Below are 22792 nucleotides of genomic sequence, written 5' to 3'. Positions count from 1 at the left end.
CAATCTGCAAGGGCAATCTTGCACTTTGATTCCCAAGTCCCTTGGTAATTTTGATTTCTGAATTTGCTCCTGGTTTAGAAATTAGTCTATGGCTTTTATTCCTTCTACCCAAGTGCAAGACCATACCCCTTATACTGTATTCCATCTGCCACTACTTTGCTCATTCTCATCTGTCATCAGTCCTTCTACAGACACCCTATTTCCTCATTACTACCTGCCCCTCCACCTACTTTTGTATCAACCTCAGACTTGGTCATAAAGCCATCAATTCCATCATCCAACCGCATCAAAAGTGGTTACAAATCAGTATACATGAGGGAAATTGAAAATCTGGCTATATGGTGCCACAACAACAATCTCTCACTGAATGTTAGCAAAACCAAAGAGCTGATTATTGGTTACAGGAGGAGATAATCAGAGGTCCAAGAGCAAGTCCTCTTCAGGGGATGAGAGGTAGAGAAGGTCAGCAACTTTAAATTTCACAGCATTATCATTTTGGAGGACCTGTCCTGGATCCAACATGCAAGAGAGATTACAAAGAAAGCACTTAAGCACCTCTACTTTCTTAGAAGTTTGCAAAGATTCAGCACGTCATCTAAAACTATGACAAACTTCTACAGATGTGCAGTAGAAAGTAAACAGGCCTGGTAGGGAAACACTAATGTCCTTAAAGATAAAAAGCTAACAAAAGGGAGTGGGTACAGCCCAGTCTATTAAGGGTAAAGCCCTCATTGAGCACATCGACAAGGAGTGCTTTCCCTGGAAAGCAGCAACCATCTTCAAGGAGTCCAATCATCCAGGCCATGCTCATATCTTGCTGCTGCCATCAGGAAAGGGCTACAGGAGTCTCAGGAGCCACACAACCAGGTTCAGGAGCTGCTACTATCCCTCAACCATCAGCTTCTTGAACTCAACTTCACTTACCCCATCGCTGAACTGTTCCCACAACTTATCCTATGGTCTCACTTTCAAGGACTCTTCATCTCATGTTCTCGATATTTATTGCTTATTTATTAATTGTCATTATCTTGTTTGTTTTTTTTGTATTTGCACATTTGGCTATTTCTGCATCTCGTGTGTGTGGCTTTTCATTGATTCTATTGTGTTGCTTTGTATTTACTGTGAATGCCCATAAGAAAATGAATCTCAAGAGTAGTATATGATGACATATGTACTTTGATAATAAATTTATTCTGAACTTTAAAACAGCATTATATATGTGCAAATACTTATTCTGAAATTCAATATACATTTTGGCTATGATACAGAAAGTCATAATCCAGTTCACAAGACATTTAAAATGAGCTATGTATAAATAAAGGCTATCACATGCAGTAATCCTAACACCCTCGTTCAACAAGTACAAAAAGAGAATTGCGAAGAACACATACCAATTGAACTTAATTTATGATTATCATTCACTATCTTGTATGAGTTTTAGACAGAACTCTAAATATTAAGGTATTGTTGCAGTAATTGGCAAGGTTACTACACTGTCCAATGGCCTAATGTGTGTGCACCGAACCTTAGCATGAACATTCTTCAATGAAGTTCAAACCTAATGAGCTGTAACTCTGGTCTCACACACTTCCCCATTTCTAGAAGTTAGCAATTCAATGAACTCAGTGCACCTTTCGAGACTGAAGCTGCTTTGAAGTTCCTGAAATGTCTCACTACTGTCCAAAGCCACCCTTCTCATTGCATATAGATGAAAGGCTGAAGTAATCCCACATGATAAATAGGTTCAGTGGATAAAAGTCACTATCGGCAGCCTTGGAATGAGGTAGCTTCCATTGACGACAATTAGAGTAATTTAATTTTAAGAGTTGAGTACAAAGTTCAAAGCTTAAAATAAATTTATTATCAAAGTACATACATGTCACTATATAAAGGCCTGTTTTCTTGTGGGCATTCACAGTAAGTACAAGAAACACAATAGATTCAAAGAAAGACCACAAGACAAATCATCAATTTGCAAAAGACAACAAGTGAAGATGAGATGAAGAGTCCTTGAAAGTGAGTCCTTAGCTTGTGGGAACTGTTCAGTGATGGGGTGAGTACTTTAAAACACCACATTTTAAATTAAATTGAGCATATGTCACTGCTATTGAATGAGACATGGTCTAAGTTCCAAACTACTATTTGGAAGAAACAGCAAGACAGTAAAGGCTATGACATAAATGAGGTACAATTCATGGTTGCATGGATTTAGTATGTTCAAAAGATAGACTAAATTCAGAAGCATAATTATGGAGAATTTATTTATAACATAACATTATGGATATATGCTATAATATTACATAATTGGAGAAAATGGAAAACAATTGATCTGTCGTCTATTTCTGTAGCTCCTGTAAATTCTACTTATTTTAATACTGCAATCTTATAACCTCATTTGAAAGTTAAATTCTGCCATTATCACTGCCCTTTTTTAACACTGGAATGGAATAAAATCAATTTTAAATATCTTGTAGCTCACAGCACAAGTATAAATCTTAATTATTCAGCATATTATAGTTACAACCTTTTTAATTATCACTCCAACCTATACATTAAAGGATGGAATTAGAAAAAGATATCACAATGTCAGAAAGACAGGTTCTTCGAGATACACTGCAAAGTGAATCACCTTTGTTCTGTAAGAAAGTGTCAATTTTAGCACCCAATTGTTTAGAACTAGCTTCTGTTATAACTGAATAAATTAGACCAAATTAAGCTAAAAGATTCAACAATTCAACCAGTAAAGATTGAAAATAGGATACTACAAAGGAATCACTACTTCACCACAAAGGAATTTGAATTGGAGAGTGCATAATATTTTGCTGCCTGGCATTAAAGCATCAGTGAAACGCATATACTGTACACGATACTGGCCTCACGATTCAAAATGTTCTTAGCAGATTAAACCAGATACAGCTGCAGCTGTTACAAAAACACACAACAGGATTCCGAGATTCACACCAATGAGTTCAATTCAGAGTGTACTTTGGAAAGTTTTATAAATTAAAAGAATTATCTGAAAGATTGTCAAAAATAATAATTGCAATTAATTTCCGATAAGAAACTCTGAATAACTTGTTTAAAGGTGGAATTAGTTTTAAAGCTCAAGATCATTGTGGGGAAAAGAAGTTATTGAACACGCAAGGAGGAATTTTACACCATTCCTCCATACAAAACTGCTTCAGTTCAGCAATATTTCTGGGATACCTTGCATGAACAGCCCTCTCCAGGTCATGCCACAGCATCTCAATTGGGTTAAGGTCTGGACTCCGACAGCCATTCTAAATCATGAACTTTCTTCCTTTTAAATCACTCTGTTAATAACTTACTCCTGTGTTTCGGATCATTGTCTTGTTGTATCATCCAACTTAAGCTTCAGGTGATGGACCACTACTATCCTGACATTCTCCAGTAAAATATCTAGATACAATTTTACATTCATTGTTCCCTCAACGATTGCAAGCTGTCCAGGCCCTGAGCCAGCAAAGCACCCCCAAACCATGATGCTCCTTCCACCATGCTTCACAGTTGTGATAAGGTTTTGGTGTTGGTGTGCAGTGCCTTTTTCCTCAAAACATAGTGATCTGCATTTCTACCAAAACATTCAACTTTTGTCTCATCTGTCCACAGAAAATTGTCCCAGCTGTGTTGTGGAACATCCAAGTGGTCTTTTGCAAACTTGAAATGTGCAGCAATTTTGTTTTGAGAGCAGGAGTGTCCTTCCAAAAACACCATGCTTGTTCAGTTCTTTTCTTATAGTGGACACATGAACAGAGATTTCAGCAAATTCTAGTGAATTTTGCAGATCTTTTACACTTGGGTTCTTTTGCACCTCCTTCAGCATTGCACGTTGTGCTCTTGCTGTGATCTTTGCAAGATGCCCACTCCTAGGGAGAGTAGCAACAGTACTGATTTTACTGATTTTTGTCCATTTGTGGCCAATTTTCCTTACTGTGGATTGATAAACACTGAGTTTTTTTGTAGCCTTTCCAGCTCCATTCATCTCTATAATTCTTCTTCTAAAGTCCTCTGCAAGTTGTTTTGATCGAGGCATGGTGTACATAAACAGTTATTTCTTGAGAAGAGCAGGCTCTGCCAGCAACCTGATTTTGCGTGTCTTTTTTTATACAACCTCCACAACCTGCACCTCCAATTTCACCTCATTGATTGGAACACACGACTCCAAATAACATTTGCAGAAGGCATTCCCCGCAGAGGTTCACATTTTTTTTCTGAACCTCGACTGTAATTGATTAAATACATATATTTATAACCTGCTGAGCTGTTTCCAGATTTTTCTGTTTTTTATTGATGATAAGCTTTTTTTTATTGGGAGTCAGGTGAGCACATAATTTGATCAAGAAGGATGTTTAGGGAAAGCTCATGTTTTCAGAAGGTATAGGATAAAGACTTTGGAATGCGTGAGACTAGGGGTACCTAACTTGCATCTGTTTGGTTGTGGGTTCAGAGTGGAGATGGATGATGTAACTAGGTTGAAGGTAAGACTATCTTTATAACAAAGACATAATAAGATCAGGCGCTCAGCTCAATTTGGAACTGGCTGGCTGCAGTAGGTGACATCACTGTTACTACCCTGATAGCAATTACCCTGACTGAGTAATTTCTGTCAAACATATCGGGCGGCCATACTGTTCGTTATAAAGCAACTTGGATTGTGTAACTATATGCTGTTTGCTCAGTTTGCTGCTGCTTGCTGAATAAGTATAAATTGTCTCCACATGTGTTCTAGTCTTTTTGTTACAAATTATGGGTTAACACTATGTCAGCTAGTAAGCTGGAAGCAATTTTATAACAGTAAGAGAGATATTTGTTAATTTTACAGAGAATAAAGCTCTCAGCAAACAGAGAATTTCTGAGAGGATTAAAAGAGCACATGATTGACAGAATGCATGGATGTCAGAAAGACAGAGACAGAATTGGGCATGTTCATGGAAACATTTGAAAACATGAGTGAGAATCTAGTAATCAAGGCACTGATTAAATGGCATCAGCACTGGGATGAAGTGTGCTCAGGACTTGGTTGAAACTTAACACAGCAACATTATGGAAACATTTAGATTTCTAGAATATGAAGACAACCTGAAAGTATATGAAAGTAATCAAATCTAGAAGTGATAAAATGCCTGAATGAAGGTTTCAGCAGCAGATGAGCTGCAAAGGTTGGCAAATGGAAAATAATTGTAAAAAGGAGGTCTTTATGGTCTAATGCAAAACTGAGGATCAGGTATGATACCACGGCTGGAACTACCTGGTTCAGTTTCAGATGGTTATCAGGGAGAAGGATGGAGGTGGAGGTTAGGAAAGAGATTTTGAAAGGAGCTAAAGATGGTGACATCGGTCTTCCCACTATTACATTGGCGGAAACATCCGGACTTTGGGAAAATGATCTGGCATTTTAAAGAGACAGGGAGATCAAAAAAAGTGTTGATACCAACATATGGGGCAATTTGGGATGATATTGCACAAACTCAGAATGCAAAAAAGGAATAAAAGGTCAGAAGCAGGCCTTGGAGGGACACTGGAAGCAATGGTGTATCAGAATCAAAGCCATTACTGTTCATTCTCAGCCATGAATGGATAAATAAGAATAAAAGTAGGCTAGCATGGTTTGGCGAAGTGGCCAGCCTTGGGAAATCAGTAGAGGATATGAGAAATTTTGTCCAGCTAGGTAAAATGCAACCAATAGTTTAAGGACCAGGATAGGTCAAGAAAGGATAGATTAACTGTTTCGTAGTGAAACAGGATATTAAGAGTTTGATCAGGTGACTCACTACTATGAAGGTGCAAAATAAAACAAGGGATTAAAATAAGTAACTCCTGGGTAAGTGATCTGGGAAGACAAATTTCTGATGACTCCTCTAAGATGATTATTTTCTGCTTCTCAATTTCTCTTCTGTTCTGACTTGCCACTTTTAAAACTGTGCATATATCCATAAAAAGCACACTTTACCAATTCACACATATTAGTTAGACATTTTCAAATAGTTAGGTACATAATCTAATTGCCAAAGATCAAACACTGCTCTTCTGTTCAGAATACCCTAGTTGGGTTAAGCCTCAAATAGCCATCAAATTTGTGACAATATCAAACATCTGTGTAATCTATTAAATACCAGGCACTAGATTTCTGCAGATGCATTTACGTAGTGCAACTATTCAATACATGAACAATGTAAAATATGTCAAAGATTACTTTTATAATGCAGGCCAACACTGGATAATATTTTTGGAGAAGCTACACAGAATATTGAAAAAAAGCTACAAAGTAAATGACCTACACAATGTCTTATACAGTACCTAGCATATAAATCTCTGCTAAAAGCATTCTACATTAGTTGCACTTCAGAGCTGCAGCGTTCGTACGTCCAACAATGTTCTACAAGAATGGACATACGGACCTATTATTAGAAGCAGTATTTACCAAATAAATGCAGGATTCAGGAAGAAAAAAAAATCTAAAGTTTTAAGCTTTCATTCAAAAGTTTTACAAAATTGCACATCTCTTGGTACAATTCTAATAGTGATAATGTTGATAGCCTAATTCTTTTTTACATAGAAGTGTACAAAACTGGCAGCACACTTATAGAATAGAAACCAGGAGTAAATTTATTTTAGCTTGATGCAGTTAGTCTGAGATTAAAGAGTTTTGTTTCCCCATTCTGCTGATAAATGTAGAAAGAGTCTGAATGGCAGCACATCAGCTTGGAAAAAGACAAAGCATAAAATGCTGCAAGAGTATCTGAACAATGAGGTCAGCATGGACATCAGGGGGCTGGAGGGCCCTTCTCTGTGTTGTATCACCGGATGACTCCATTACAGCACACTGGAGTAGAAAGACAATATGAATTGATGAATGATACTTGTATCGCTTTGGCAGCAATGAAATCCATAATAGCTGATGATTATCTTAATGCAGATGGGATACAGGCTAATTTAAAACCAACTGGTTTAATGAATGTGACTGCATTCTTCCTTTTGGCAAAATGGTTGCAGCACCCATCACTAATCTGTCCTTGGCCACAAAATACATCGCTGCTACAGAAAAATAGTGCATTTTTTACATTACAGTGTATAATAATCATACATTTTGCAAGACACTTGGTTTTATTCTTAGCATTATTTACTCTATAGCATTGGAACTGTATGATTTTTACTACTGCTGCAAAATTATTGTGCAACCAAGGGTTGGACTCAAACCCATGAATGAAGTGGGGGAAAAAAGTGAGATATTATTTGTTATTTCACTGCATAGAAGTGTAATTATCAGCAAAACAGAGCCAGAGAAAGGCAAAGACACAAGGACCAACTTGCTAGTATCAGATAGTGCAACAGATTGAATTGTTGTTCCATTTCTATAACCCATAGGATATCTGGATGAGTGCAATGAGCAGTTGGCACCATTTGCTTGCCATCAGTGAATCTGCTTTGACTACACAGTTCCAGTCCTTTGGAGGCCAATTTAATGCTACCAACTCTTCAGCTGAGAGGGATTGAAACTAGCTGCTCACAGTTTAACATATTTACAAAATCTGGAGCAACTGAGCGTCTTCTGATGTGACAGTTCAATTTGACCACAGTATGCGAAGAGATGGAGGGGCCTTGTGTGCAACGAACGTCAATCAATCTCAACTGCGTGCATTAATCAGTCCCAAAAAGGAATAAAGTGGTCAAAAGACAATTGCACTGATGTTGCTGTTGACAGCTGTTCATTGAACTCATCCAATTTTTCTGTGACCTCTAGAATTAGAACCTGACATGATTATCCAATCTGTGACCACATTCTAACACTTTAGTTCCCCACAACCTTTAATTGGACTACGTTCAACATTGCTTTAAGTGCTTTCTGCTAAGAATACATTTTGTATAAGGTAAGGGAGAAGGAATATAATAGTGCTATAACTTAGCCAAGATGAATTGGCACCAAATATACTTAATATTTTGCTCTCAACATCAATGCCACTTCAACTCTTAAAGTACAACAAAATTGCTCGACTCTGAGCTATCCACAAATCTACAATCATTGACAAATCACTTAAACTACAGCGGTTGCACAATGTATTTCAAAACGTTTGCACAATTGTACAGAAAAGAAAGGGAAGGCACCACTTGTACAGAAAATGGCTTGAGGAACCAGTTACAGCAAATCATATACCAGTGATAAATCTCAGAGCAGCTCTGACAGCTCAAAGCTGGGCATCCTTGACCATCATCTTCATCACCAGCAGCAGAAAAAAAAACGTACACCACCATCGGCAATCTCTTCGCCTGATATGTCCCGCACTTCACCATGACAATCAAATCAGAGAACAGTCTCTGGTTCAATGAAGTGTGCAAAAGGACATGACACACACCTCAGAATGAAGTATGAAGTTGCAAAACAGGGATACAATCATGCTGGACACAGGCAATAAATGGAGCTAGGTAATCTAATAGATCAGATTGAATTCTGCAGACCTGACACCACCAGTAGTGAACAATTATATTAAACTAAATGAAATGGGAGGAAATTTTAAGAACTTTGCCACTCTCAACAATGCACAACGTGAGGTCTAAAGGCATTTGCAACCATGCTCAGCTGGAAGCTCTTCCTAAGACCTCACCCACGCCAGAGCCAGAATTCAGGCAATGCAATTCATTACACGGCAAATCCAGGAATAGCTGAGTGCATAAATTATGTGAGTAGAAAATATTGCAGCTGTAGTATCAACAAAATGTACTCTCCTCTGGGGAAGCTGGTCCAGCACAGGTACAATACCAGCATTATGGAAAATTATCCAGGCTATCCCTGATACAGACCATCTATTTGCCTTTACATGTGCAGCTTGACATGCTGAATTGATTCAGCTTTCTGCTACAGACTCCAGCATCTGCAGTTACTGTAGCCCTTGAGAGCCTCGGTGGTTTAATTCTCATAAAAAAACAGGAAAAGAATTCAAATAGAGTTAGTACATTCAAAGCCAAAATAAAACAAATCAGCGGAACAACTCAGGTGTCAGGTAGCATCTGTGGTGGTAAAGAACTATTATAATAAAGGTAAGGTGGTAAATGTTTTAGGTCAAGATCAATGTATCCAACTGAGATTGTAGCGGGGACGTGGCCAGTATAAAGAGGTGTGAGGGAGTGGTGAGTCGAAGGCTGGCAGGCGATAAGTAGAACCAAGTGACGGGAGAGAAAATGAGAAGATGGAGCCAGGTGGGCAAAAGGCAGTGATGGAGTTGGAGGGAAAGCACTGGTTGGAAGGCAATAGGAGGAAGAAGGCAAGGAGATAGAAAAAAAAGAAGCCAGATGGTGCCAGGGTGGCAGTAGATGTGGAACTAGTTGAGGGATGGATGATTGACTGATGAAACCAGATGGGGGACATGGATGGGGGGGGGGGGGTCAATAAAAGCAGGGAGAAGGGCATACAGGGAGTGTGGGTTACCTGAAACTAGAAATTCAATATTCACACCATTGGGTTGTAAGTATAAAGTGTGGTCCTCCTAGATTACATTTGGACACACCCCTGGAAAAGGCAGAAGGCAGTCAGGTCAGTTTGAGAACAGGAGGGGGATTTGAAATAGCCTGAAACTGGGAAATTAGGATGTTCATTGCTGACATAGCATAGGTGCTCCACCAAACAGTCACCTTGCCTATGCTTACCAATGTAAGCAGGACGTACTGAAGTGTATCATCTACAAGTGTACCCTCTAGGCATTTGTCTAGGTTACTCAGTCAGAACCTCACAAATCTTTGATCTTAACCACCAAGGAAACCAAGGACAAAGCACATTGGTGTACCATAATCTACACGTTCCCATTCTGAGTCAGGCACTTTCCTGATTTGGAAGCATATTCCTGTTCCTTCTTCATAAGCAAGTCTAAACCCTGGGGCTCCAATCTGCAGAGCACTGTGAATGCACTTTCTCCAGGTGAGCTGTAATAGTTCCATAAGAGAGAGGAGCAGAGTTGGGCCATTTAGCCTATTGAGCCCACTCCACCATAATGCTAGCTAATTTTTCCATTTGTCAGCCCCATTTTCCTGCCAGTAAACAACCCCTTAACCCCCCTACAAATCAAGAACCAATCAATCTCTGTCTTAAATAAACCCATTAAAATGGTTTCCATAGCCCTCTGTGGAAACAAATTAAACAGATTTACCACCCTCTGGCTGAAGAAATTTCTTATCTAATTCTAAAGGGATGTCCCCTTTCATTTGGAAGCTGTACTCTCAGTTTCAAGACCCTCCTACTAATGGAAACATCTACTCTCTCCCCAGACCATTCAGTATCTGGAAGTGCTGTACTATCTTCTGAAGTCTGGCCATTAAATGTTAGCCTCTCCAGCAATACCCACATCCTGAAAACACTATTTGGTTGTACTTTGGTACGAAGTTTAGAAGAAATGTTTCTGTACATTAGCTTTTATATTTAAAATGTCACTGAAGCCCAACTAAATCTGTAATTATTATGCTACTGCATACAGTTTTGGAACTGTCCCAAATATTGTGATTAATATCTTAACTCACCACACATTAATAGCAATTAAGTAAAACTATGCATAGTTTGGGGGGTTTTTACCTCCCTGTCCCAGCCCTAGTAATCTGATATCAGAAAAATCAACAGTACTGGGAGGCCTTCCCTTGCCAAAACTCAAACAAAAGACAGTTCCTCCAGCTCACATTCCTGTCAGCACTTTAAGTTAACTGATGGATGAGGCGGAGCCTGTCATGCTCACATTGAGTGGGAGGAGCACATATATTAGATATTTAAGATGCAGCCTCCAGATTGTCTCAAGACTGGTTACATTTTCTGAAGAGGACACTGCAGGAGAACTCTGTTAATTCAGGCAAATTTAATGCTCACTGAATGAAGCGTGGACAAGACCAACATTTTTAGAAGCCCTGCAAGCCTGCCCTTTAAAGCACTCTGATCAAGCAGCTGAACAGAGCACTGGTGCATTTGATACTATGCTGTAAAGTTTTGGCAAAAGTCATCAAACAGTGGCAAGTGTTTTGCTCCCCAAAGATAAACAGTAGTTTAATTTCAAAAAGTGTCAGACAAAATGTTCCTTTGGTTCTTCTCATTAATTTTTCTGCTCTCCAACTTTCCCCCATGTTCCAGCCGGGTTCAGAAAGCACCCCGGAGAAGGGGGGCTGCAGGAGGGGCGAACCTTTCCAAGCTCGTCACCTGCTGCGATGAGCTGAAAGGAGTGAAGATTCAGGTGGCGAATCTGACAGGCCTTCTGGCTGAGCTAAGTAGGAAACAGGAGACGGACTGGATAAATGTCGTCATGCAGATGATGGAAGTAGAGAATAGCTGTCGTCAGATTGAATCCCGCATTACAGAAGCTGAAGGGAAATACTCCGAAGTGAACAACCGGATCGACATTATTCAGCTTCAGGCAGCTCAAACAGTTACACAGACATCAGCAGGTAAGGGGGGAACATCTGGAAAGGAAATGTTACTAAAACACATGGATTGCTTCACTAGATTTACAGAATGCCAATCATGATGCTTTAAATGGTGGAACAATTGGTAACCAGTCTTATTGGTCAAATGTGAACAACTTAGATTTATATATAGACATTAACCTATAGTAAAATGTTCCAAGACACTTAAACAGATCATTAAGAAAATGTGAGAAATGAAAACCACATGTCCAATTAGCCAAGTCCAATTGTATAAGATTGACTGGGAATTTTCAATTTTCTTCACCTAAACCCTGTTCAAAATCATAAGTAATTCAAAAATGTGCAACACTGTCAACATAAAAAAAAACAATCAGGAATTTTCATTGAAATGAAAACTACAATCACCCTTCTCCAAAACATTGAAGTCCTCACCCAGATACATTTAACAAAACCTCTAAGTTAATAGCGTTACATTAATGTATTCCTTGAAATTATTGGATTCAATTTAACTTCTAAATGGAAAGGAGAATCTGTACTGTGGGTTAATTTATGTATTGTTAAGAGATCAACTTTCATGGGTGGGCAAAGTAACATTAAGCTTCTTCAAGGGAATTGATTATGGGCAATATACTTAACTTTAACTGTACAGAGGTGAAATAGCTCAAGGTAACTGTGGAATTGTTAGATCATGGTTAGAGCTCAATGTGCCTTTGAGCACCAGACCAAATGCACTAATATAACCAAGAAACACACATCCAAAACAATCAATTTTTTGCCATTGATTTAAATGCTGAAGTCACTTATATTATTCTGATTAATTGTTTTAAGCAACTTCAATTAAAAGGATACAAGAATATATAATTATATATTTATTTACCTTTTATAAGGCTTAACAATGCCTTGCTGTAGCAAGATTCATAATAAACTCCAAAACAAATTTCTATCATGGATGAAATCTAAATCTAAATTTAGACTGCAGGCCTTGACCCTGTGTGCTTAACAATATTATCATGAATATGAACTAGGATTGTACCAGGGATATGAGGGTATGAGTATTGTTCTTCCTTTCGCTCACTGGAAAAACTTTGAAAGAGAAAAATAAGTTCAAAAACATTTGATGAGATATTGTCAAGCAGCAAATTTCTGAGAATTTTGAAACTATGCAGTAATAGAAGTGCTTGTGTTCCAGCCTTGAAGCACAAGCATTACAGGTTTAATAGAACTAAGAATTGCGTTGGGTAGGCTAGTGATGAGGGATTACTGGCTTAACACCATTAGACGTATTTCACATTAGTACCTTTCAGTCAGAGTTCAGGAATGGTACAATCTATGCCTTTGGGGACAGAAAGCTGCCCACTGTTGAACACGTGAAATGCACATTAAAGTACCATCTGAATATTTTACTTCACTTCTGAAACTTGGTTCTACTGAAGACAAGAGTTCTAGACCAGTGTTAGATGGAATTCTTTCAGACAGCTGATCTAATTATTCAAGAAATTTCTGGGGTCATATATTCTCACTAGCTGTCAAAGCAGATTATTTTCAGATTGTGACTGAGGACTTAAATAATGTATGAAAGGCTCCTACTTTGCATTTTTTCCCATGTGAACATGCATCAGGAGGAACCTGGATATCTAAGAGGAAATTTCATATTTTTATGGTTTGTGTGTTTTGGAAAAGAAATCCAATTCATTATCTTCTCCCTTTTACAATAAACAGCAGAATTCTGCTTCTACTAACATGGTGCATTCTGCAGTGAATAATCCCTGCATATTTAGTTCCTTGAAAGAAATATCCTTAACCTAACAATACACGTTTAGATCCTAATTTTCTTAAATACACAGAGGAGGGATAATGTAAGAGCTGGGTTGTTTACCATGGATGAAGACTCATTCATTTATCTGCACCAACTCAATGTCAGTAGTGTAAAAGTATTGGCTTGGATCAGTGTTAGTATTCCACTTAGCCAAAAAAATCATAATCCAGTTACCACACTGCATTGACAAGACAATTCCATGCTAGCAACTGCTGCATTGCCAAGAACATCATCCACATGAAGTTGATGCTGCACTTGTGATAGTTACTCCAAAGCAGTGTTTGATCAACATCTTAGCCAACAGTTCCCCTCATCCAATATGAATCTGACTACTGTTTTTTGCTCGTTACTTTACACAAATCATCTGTTGTGTTTCCATACATGAATAATTGCATGTCAAAAGCGACCAGTTGATAAAATTGAATCATCTCTTCCAGTTATTTCCCCAATCCCAGCTTGTTTGATTTTATTATTAAAATTACTTGGCCAATTTTTTTAGTGATGAAGACATTTGAACAACATTGCGCTACAGAACTGTATGTCTAATCCAGCATTGACCTGCCATCACTTAGGCAAAACAAACAGTACTGTGCAAAAACCTTAGATGTATATATCTGGAGTGCCTAACACTTTTGCACAGTACTGTATATTGATTAAAATAGGAAGGTGGTCAGGAAACAGAAGTAAGAGTGCTTGGCTTTGTATTAGCTCCATAGTATTATGAGGTAACTGGAAAGACATAACATACAGCACTGTGCAAAAGTCTTTGACACCCTAGTTACATATGTGTGCCAAAAACTTTGGCACAGTACGGTACAGTACAGACAATAAGACTGATCTTTCAGTATTTGCCCCGGTTGTTCAGAAATTTCCAGAAGTAATACATCATAATTAGACCTTGGTATACTACACCAATGTGAATTTGGAATTCAATTTACCAGATTCACAAAATATACAATAAATTTGACTACAGAAAAATGTTTTAATGGGCCAGAAGAACATTAACTATGACAGTTGTTCACAGCTCTTGCTTTGTTCTCATTGAGATAAAATTAGCTGTTGCCAACTAGCAATGCTCTGCTGAAGCCTGCCCCTATAAAAACCCAACTGCTGTACATTGAAAAGACATTAGCACATTGTTTACATTGAGACAAAATTAACTTTCAGTAAATACCACTGCTGTACTGAACCCTGCCTCTATAAAAACCCAACTGCAGGATTCAAATGATCAAGTTCTTCAGACATCCTGCTACAACCAAAGGAAAAACTGCACGAAAAGGTATACATTAAACTTCACATAAATACTATACTTCTACATGCTTCAAAAGTGTACACAGTACACGTTATAGTCACAGGGCAGACAGAAGAATGCCGTTAATGTACACACAAGCTCCCACAAAGAGCACAATTCATTTGCCACCCAATTATCACATCTAGTAGACAGGTCCCTAGGCTCCATCCAAACTACACCCAAAATGAAAATTAGGAATCAGGAAGCAGAGAACTACAGGCACTGGAAAACTGATGTTAGTACTTAGTAATCTTAACAGTACAGGCAATAAAGAGAGAACCAAAGTTGAAATTTCAGGTTGATAATTTGACATCAAAACAATTCTAATGCAAGGTCAGATTCTTTGATTACACCAGGATCTAAAATTTAGATGTCCATTTAAAAAATACTCACCACATGCTATGGCCAAGAGATAACACTACACTGTTTTCTTAACATTACATTTAAAGTATGCAATATATCCTTATTGCTCCCGATTCAGTTAATGCCATTTACAAACAGACATGAAACTGGCATCATTAAAAGTGTACACAAGTAATATCAGTTGGGACAACACTAACCTTGACACTTTTTGCACAAAGACTGCAGCAGATATCTGATACTAGCCAGGGCTGCTTCACTAATTAATTTGACACCCTGAGCACAATATAAAATGGCCAATTGCAGCATTCTCTTACATTCTGTTGAAAGTAGATTTTGATGAGTATGGACAGAAAGGTGAATTAAACAAAGAACAAAACAGGAAGAATGGGCAACCCTAATTTGGTGGATGCCAAAGGCTCTAATTTCACGATAATAAATGAACTTACAGGAAATAAATTTTAGATGGAAATACAACACAAAAATGTACATAGCTCCCCCAAAAGAGGCTGGATCCCTAAAGAATGCTACATTATGTAAATATTCATACAGCAGTAATTGTAGTAAAGCTTGAACTTCCCAGGGAAAGCCAGTTTCATGGATGATAAAAAATCATAAGCTTCTCAATCTCCTTGTAAGGATGCAGTAAATAAAAAGCAAAATGTAACTTGTAAGTTATTCACCCAATGACTACTGTTAGCAAATGGAAGTGCACAGGTTTAAGTGGTTACTCCCTCCCCTCCCTTCCCAACTTCATTTATTGCAGAGAATTTTTCCTATTAACCCAGTCAAGAAGTGCTGTTAAATGTAATGGTTTTCTTAGACCTGTGTTTAAAAGACAATCTGCCAAGGTGTTCCCAATCCTTTGTTTCAGTGAATGATTCCTTGATTAAGAAACAAATTAAAGGGAAGAATTTTAATAAATGTCTGCTGGCTAAATATAAAAATTACAAAGTGGCTGACATATACACTCAGTGGCCACTTTATTAGGTTCACCTGCTCGTTAATGCAAATACCTAATCAGCCAATCATGTGGCAGCAACTCTATGCATGAAAGCATGAAGACGTGGTCAAGAGGGTCAGATGTTGTTCAGACCAAACATGACAATGGGGAAGAAATGTGATCTAAGTGACTTTGACCATGTTGGTCCCACACGGAATGGTTTGAGTATCTCAGAAATTGCTGGTTTCCTGGGATTTTCATGCATAACATTCTCTAGAGTTTACAGAAAATGGTGTAAAAAAATGCCAAAAAAAAATCCAGCGAGCAGCAGTTTTGTGGTGTGGGCAAAAATGCCTTGTTAATGAAAGAGGTCAGAGGAAAATGGCCTGATTGGTTCAAGTTGTCAAGCAGGCAGCAGTAATTCAAATAGCCATGCATTGCAACAATGGTGTGCAGAAGACTGAGAACATAATCAAGTAGCCACTTCATTGGGTACCTAATAAAGTGGCCAATGAATGTATATACTACATTTTCTAATGTATATTGATTCCCACAGCTAATAAATAAATTGGAGATTTAAAAGTCAGCGTATCTCTCAAATTGTTTTCCTACAGCTTTATTTTGTCTGGCTTCTTCGACAGCATTAGAGAACAGAACATAACAAGACTTCTAGCTTGAGTGGGCATCATAAATAAATAATTTCTTTCAATACTGTAACATAGAAAAAGACCAAATGTACAGGAACAAAATTAGCAACATTACCAAAATTTGCCACTCTGTTCAATCAAATGTAACTGCAAGTTCAAATTGTTTAAATTTAAAACTTGAGTTCTGAAGCACTAATGCAATCCTTAATCTTCTGTTCACAGATGCTTCGTATGACTGCAATACATTATACCAAAAAAAGTATCGTATATCTGGTGTGTATAAACTGCCTGCAGATGAGTTCCTGGGAACTCCTGAACTAGAGGTGATGCTTTTCAAAATAAATTTCTTTTACTTTTATGTTGTCTTTTGGACATATTTATTACCATAGTTTTCTCAATCGAGCTGTAGTCATATTGTCTCCAATGGCCAGAACATTTATTATTTTATCAGTTTTCTTCTTAAAACTCCTGCAAATTGTCAATGAATAGTAAAACATTATCACATTACCTCATTTTACAATATTGTTTTTAAACAAAGCAAGTTTTGCCAGAGATTTTATGAATTTTACCTTTTAACCATTTTAGCCCGGGACGTGAGGTTAAAATTCAATTACCAGTGCAGCAGGAAAGAAGCAGTGCTGGAAAAAGCTGCCTGCTTTTCAGTAATGATTTTTTTTGTACGCTCTGGTGCTTTTTACAAAATATAAGAGTGATCAAATTTGCCTTAAATGACATCCACAGCAGGCAGGAAATATATATATTTATTTTATATATACTCTTCTCAACCACTATCTGAGACACTAGTATGAATAGCTGAAGAACTCCCACTTGTCAAAAAGCACAGTAGTTAAAAATTACCATGGCTACTTTAGAACACAAGAGATTCTGCAGATTCGGGATATCCAGAGCAACACACATGAAATGCTGGAGGACCTCAACAGGTCAGGCAGCATCTATGAAGGGGAATAGAGTCCACATTTTAGGTAGAGACCAATGATAGGTTCCTCCAGATCTTGTGTGTCTTAAACTTTTTGAATTGATTGATATTTGTAGGAAACTATGAAACAAACTTATTGTCAGCAAAAACAAGCACCAACATGTTGTAGGTAACTAATAAGCCTCAGAGAATGGATAAGTTAATGTTTTAGGTGGGGTTTACAAATGAAACATTACCTTGTCTTAACATTAAAGTCAAAGTTCAAGGTAAATTTATTATCAAAGTACATACGTCACCATATACAACCCGGAGATCCATTTACTTGTGGGAATACACAGTAAATCCAAGAACCATAATAGTATCAATGAAAGTCTGCATCCAACAGGACAAACAACCAATATGCAAAAGACAAATGTGCAAATACAAAAGGAAAATAAATAATAATAATAAATAAATGTGGTGTGGCTCTCGAACCTCCTGGTGGTACCAGTGAGAAGAGAGCACAGCCTGGTTGGATGGTGGGGATCCTTGATCCTGCTTTCCTGTGACAGTGCTCCAGGTAGATGCGCTCAATGGTGGGGAGGGCTTTACCTGTGATGGACTGGGCCATATCCACCACATTTGTATGATTTTCCATTCAAGGTGTTTCCATACCAATCAGTGTGCTCCACCACACACCTGTAGAAGTTGGTCAAAGTTTAAGATGTCATGCTGAATCTTCGCAAACCTCTAAGGAAGGAGAGGAGCTGCTGTGCTTTCTTCATAATGACACTTACGTGCTAGGCCCAAGACAGATTCTCTGAAATGATAACATCAAGGAATTTAAAATTGTTGACCCTCTCCACCCCCGACCAGCTCAAGGACCTACAATTTCCTCCGCAAGTCAATAATCAGCTCCTTGGTCTTGCTGACATTGAGTGAGAAGTTGTTGCTGTGGCACCACTCAGCCAGATTTTCAGTCTCCCTTCTGTATGCTATTTGATTTGACCAATGACGGTGTCTTCTGCAAATTTAAATATGGCACTGGAGCTGCGCTTAGTATCACAGACCAAAGTATAATTATCCTGACTTGACCCTAACCTGCCACCATGATCTTTTAATCTGTATCTTTTGTTTTTGCTTGACTTCTTGAATTTCCAGATTAAAAAATACAAAGATGAAAATATGTTCTGACAGAATTTAAAGATTGTGATATAGATCCTGAAAGTTATTAAAACGAAACTGTATTTCTAATACACATACATAATGCATTCAATATAATGGTACCCAACACACAACCAAATCAAAATTCTCCATGTGGTGTCAAAATCATGTTAGTGGGCCAGCCCAAGCTTTGAATAATCTGCTGAATACGCTGAGTTTCTTAAATTAGTGAAAACTTCATTTTCACATTCATTGATGTATGCTGCCTATTTCCACTCAAATCCTGTTATAGGTGTACTGCGACATGGACACAGATGGTGGTGGCTGGACTGTTATACAACGTCGCAAGTCTGGTCTAAGCTCTTTTAATCGTGACTGGAAGCAATACAAAAAAGGATTTGGGAACATCCGTGGGGACTTCTGGTTGGGAAATGAACATATTTTTCGATTAACCAGACAGCCAAGCGTCCTCAGGATTGACATGGAGGTAACTCTTTAGAATACTCCGTTATATATTTTCTCCAGATTATGACCAAATATTGCACATGAAACATTCAACTTGTTAACAAGAATTTATAATTTAAATGTGTTCGTTAAAAGTATTGAATACCTACTGTAAATGCATGCATATATAATCAATAATGTTCTATAGTGTGCTGGTATCGGCCCATATAGCTACAAATAATTCATATAATTGCAGGATTGGGAAGGACAGACTCACTATGCAGAATACAGCTACTTTTCAATAAGCAATGAAGTAAACAGCTATAAATTAATAATTGGAAAGTATAATGGGACAGCTGGCCGGGACTCCCTCAGGTACCACAACAACACAGCTTTCAGTACAAAGGACAAGGACAATGACAAATGTGTGGACAACTGTGTACAATTCCGTAAAGGTATGTGCCATTCAGTAGACAGAAGAAACAAGATGTTATCTTGCACTGGACTAATTTGTGCCAATTTCACGTGCTGTATTGATATCTATTTAATTACACGAGGTAAAACAAAGTGTACAAAATATGCAGGCAGTATGTGAAATGAGAAAAAGAATGAAACCTTATTCTCACATCAATTTTAAATGTAATTGAAATACATTAAGAATTCAGAACTTTCACACTATACTTAATAGTTTGGAATTCTTTTAACTGCAGGTGGCTACTGGTACAACTGTTGCACAGATTCTAATCTGAATGGAGTCTACTATCGTCAAGGGCAGCACACCTACCACTCTGATGGCATTACATGGTACGGCTGGCATGGTTCAAGTTACTCACTGAAGTACGTTGAAATGAAGATACGTCCACAAAATTTCAAACCTTAAAGGCAACAACGTGTGTGACTTCAGTAATGAGAAAGTTAACACTTACTGTTTATTGAAGGATTTTTCTATGCAAAATTTTGGCTATCTTTCCAAACAATTCTTTGTCCCTCTGATAATTACTCATAAACAGTCACAAATCCAAAGAGTTTTAATATGAAGAAGAAAAGTAGTAGAACCCACAACATATTTTGGAAATTAAGTGTATACATTTTCAAATATGACTACACTAATAGTAGTTTTCAGTAGAATAAAAGGACATGAAAAACTCAAAAATTTATTTCACAATCAGGAAAATAGCAATGCTGCTCCAAAGTTTTTTCTAAAAAAAAAAGATTCGGAATCTTAGTCTTGTTTCCCCCCATAATTTATATCAACAACATGAAATACTTTGTTCTGCCTCTCCTGCAACCCAAACTCACATGCACACATCAACTGGCAACTGTTTCAGTCGTGTTTTATGAGAAGTTATTTTATAGAAGCATTTTAGTCTTTTGTATCAATTAGTTCATCAAGTTTGGACTAGGCAAGATATTTACTCTTTTAAAGATGCTCTGTAAGTGCAAGTTGTTATTGTTGTTTTTGATGGGGATTGAACTGACCAAATGCTACTCCATTTCTTCTATTTGTTAAATCAAACGCATCAGAAAACTAATATTCTGAGAGTTCCAATTAAAGAAGTGTCTATTTAGTATGTTCACGAAGAAGCCATATGTAACAATAAAATGCAGTTTTTAAAACTAGTTTTAATTTCCTTAAAAAATAATGCTGGATGGTAAAACCAGTTGTTATTTTATTAGTAGTTTATTTTCAACATGATATACTGTAGTTATTTCTTGAGATGAGACAAATATAGCTGTGTGTGCATAAACACTTAAATAACTTTACTAGATAACCCTAATTCCTCTATTTCTCAAATTGTCAACATCTGTACAAGAATATACAAACGTGTGTAATTAGGTACACAATTAAAAAAAAACACAAAACTTACTGGCATATAATTAAGTCTACAGAATTCTGATGATAAAAATCATCACATGCTTTGAGATCCACTTCCTTCCTACCTGGCCAACTTACATATGCTCTCCAGTTTGATGTCAACACAGAGACAAAGCTCACCACCACATTCTTGGTTTCTTGGGGAACAGATCTACAACCAGATGAAACTGTGGCTGGGTCAGGGGAGAGGGCATTGGAATCAAAATTTATAGGAAAGAGGGTGGGGCAAGAATTCACTTCAAATTAATTTTTATAACCCGTTTTTGCACAGTTTTTGTAACTTCTAACCTTCCTTTCTACAGCTTATGTAGTCAAAAAAGTGAAAGAATCTACAAATTAACGACCTCATGTCTATTTCACTATTCAAATAAACCTTAATACTTATTGTTTATATTTCTATAAATGGAACTGATTGAGCTGTCCGAACAACAGCAACGTGTTTGAATCTGAGCTGCTCTGAAGTGAATAAAACCAAGTGAACCAACTTGTATCAGCCTAGACACCAACAAGGCAAAGATACTTCAAACCCCTTTCCCCCATTCATCTGCCAATGCCCTCTTCACAAACATCTGGCAACTGTACATAAGCCTGGACCACTGTCTACAGCAGGGTTTCTAACCCTAGGGTTCTATAGAGATCATGATTTAAAAAAAAAGTTTTTTTGAACTTCACAACATGCAATGCTAGCGCTCGTAAATGGTGGAAAGTAACCAAGCAGCCCAGTTAGCCATCTCGTTAGATGTCTCTCAGCCCAGTATGGCAGTGCAGTCCGATCTTGTTTATTTGCTTGAATCCATTCCCAGTCTTTAACACGAGATGGGGAGGCTGCTGATAATTGGTGAGCGCTGTATTGCACAGAGGAGAGGATGGTAGGCTGTTGAGGAGCATAAAATGCGTATTCTGAGCATTGAATGGACTCACCCAACTTAGGCTGTGGCGTCAGCCTCTCCCTCCCAAGTTACCTCCCCCAAATTCCCTTTATGCATCGCCCACTGACTTAACCACCTAACAGTGTAGTAGAAAATTTGAGCGAACTTTTCATTCTAAAGATGGTCTAGTATGGCAATTTTTGAAGAAGAGGATCCTAGGCCTAGGCCTATGGACAACTCTGAAAAGGTTAATGATGAAGAATTATAATCAATCTTCTGAGTCATTTCACCGCAATAGTGGAACAATGGACACAAAAAAGTCTGTTTTTTTACAAAACTAAAAAGTTTATACATACAGCAAACACACAAAGCACAAACATTAAGTATTTACAGGACACTGAACAAATTAAAATATGATTACTGCTGTCTATAAAACAATTTTCGGGGGGGGGGGGGATACTGCTCCTGGAAACTCCCCACTGGACCCATTGTGACCACATGCTCCCTCTCCAAGGACAGCTGGGCACGAACGTATCCTCGGAAGAGGGGTGGGCAGTCTGCCCTGGCAGAGCCCTTGACTGTCCGCCACCTTTACCCATGAATGGCCATCTTGGACAGACCCAGGAGCAAGCCCATCAATAGATCCTGCTCGCGACCTGCCCCACTTCCATACTGGGTGCCCGTAAATAAGGAGCACAGGGCTGAAGTGCAACCACAATCTGAGCAACAGCCCCTTCAGATACTCAAGTAGAGGCTAAAAACCTGTTGCACAGTACCGCTCTATGCAACACCTTCCACTGCAGGTCCCCAATGCACAGGGGAAGAGCTTGGCACTGGGGACCTCCTCCGCTGCCAGTTGGTAAAACAGGCCCACCAAGGTGAGTCTGGTTGGCAAACAAAGGCAATTAACTGAAAGGTATGCAAGGGCAACCCATACAAGATTGTCACCGAAGGACATGGTGGATGTTCTGAGGCCTGGGTCCGACAAACACTTCCAGCCTATCAGGTGGTGGTGCAGCCGGAACCCCTCCACTTCCCTGAGCCTCCTTGACACCCG

At 38.2% G+C, this 22792-nt stretch overlaps 2 protein-coding genes across 5 annotated transcripts in view; one reads left to right on the top strand and one right to left on the bottom strand.

The window, feature by feature from the left end:
* mtor (mechanistic target of rapamycin kinase) overlaps positions 1-22792 on the bottom strand; it is a 341456-nt gene that overhangs the window by 148172 nt on the left and 170492 nt on the right. The gene's annotated exons all lie outside the window — the stretch shown is intronic.
* Positions 1829-21164, top strand: angptl7 (angiopoietin-like 7). 2 transcript variants are annotated; one of them, XM_072245244.1, is made up of 6 exons: positions 1829-2053; positions 11120-11430; positions 16689-16789; positions 18839-19033; positions 19247-19445; positions 19701-21164. In XM_072245244.1, the coding sequence occupies exons 1-6, from the start codon at positions 2049-2051 to the stop codon at positions 19868-19870; spliced, it is 981 nt and encodes a 326-aa protein (XP_072101345.1). In that variant the 5' UTR covers positions 1829-2048; the 3' UTR covers positions 19871-21164. The 2 variants fall into 2 exon arrangements, with proteins under 2 accessions (XP_072101345.1, XP_072101344.1); XM_072245243.1 differs by lacking the exon at positions 1829-2053 and having other exon boundaries at positions 10807-11430; positions 19701-21163.

Source organism: Mobula birostris, chromosome 27 (assembly GCF_030028105.1).
Source record: "Mobula birostris isolate sMobBir1 chromosome 27, sMobBir1.hap1, whole genome shotgun sequence".
NCBI lineage: Eukaryota > Metazoa > Chordata > Chondrichthyes > Myliobatiformes > Myliobatidae > Mobula > Mobula birostris.
The sequence above is the reverse complement of the archived record's forward strand: the minus strand, read 5'-3'. Positions and strand labels throughout refer to the sequence as shown.

Coding starts and splice junctions, on each gene's coding strand:
- angptl7 (XM_072245243.1), top strand. CDS start 11,061: ATGTTCCTTTGGTTCTTCTCATTAATTTTTCTGCTCTCCAACTTTCCC. Junction 16,790..18,838: donor TGGGAACTCCTGAACTAGAG/GTGATGCTTTTC, acceptor ATCCTGTTATAG/GTGTACTGCGACATGGACAC. Junction 19,034..19,246: donor TCCTCAGGATTGACATGGAG/GTAACTCTTTAG, acceptor ATATAATTGCAG/GATTGGGAAGGACAGACTCA.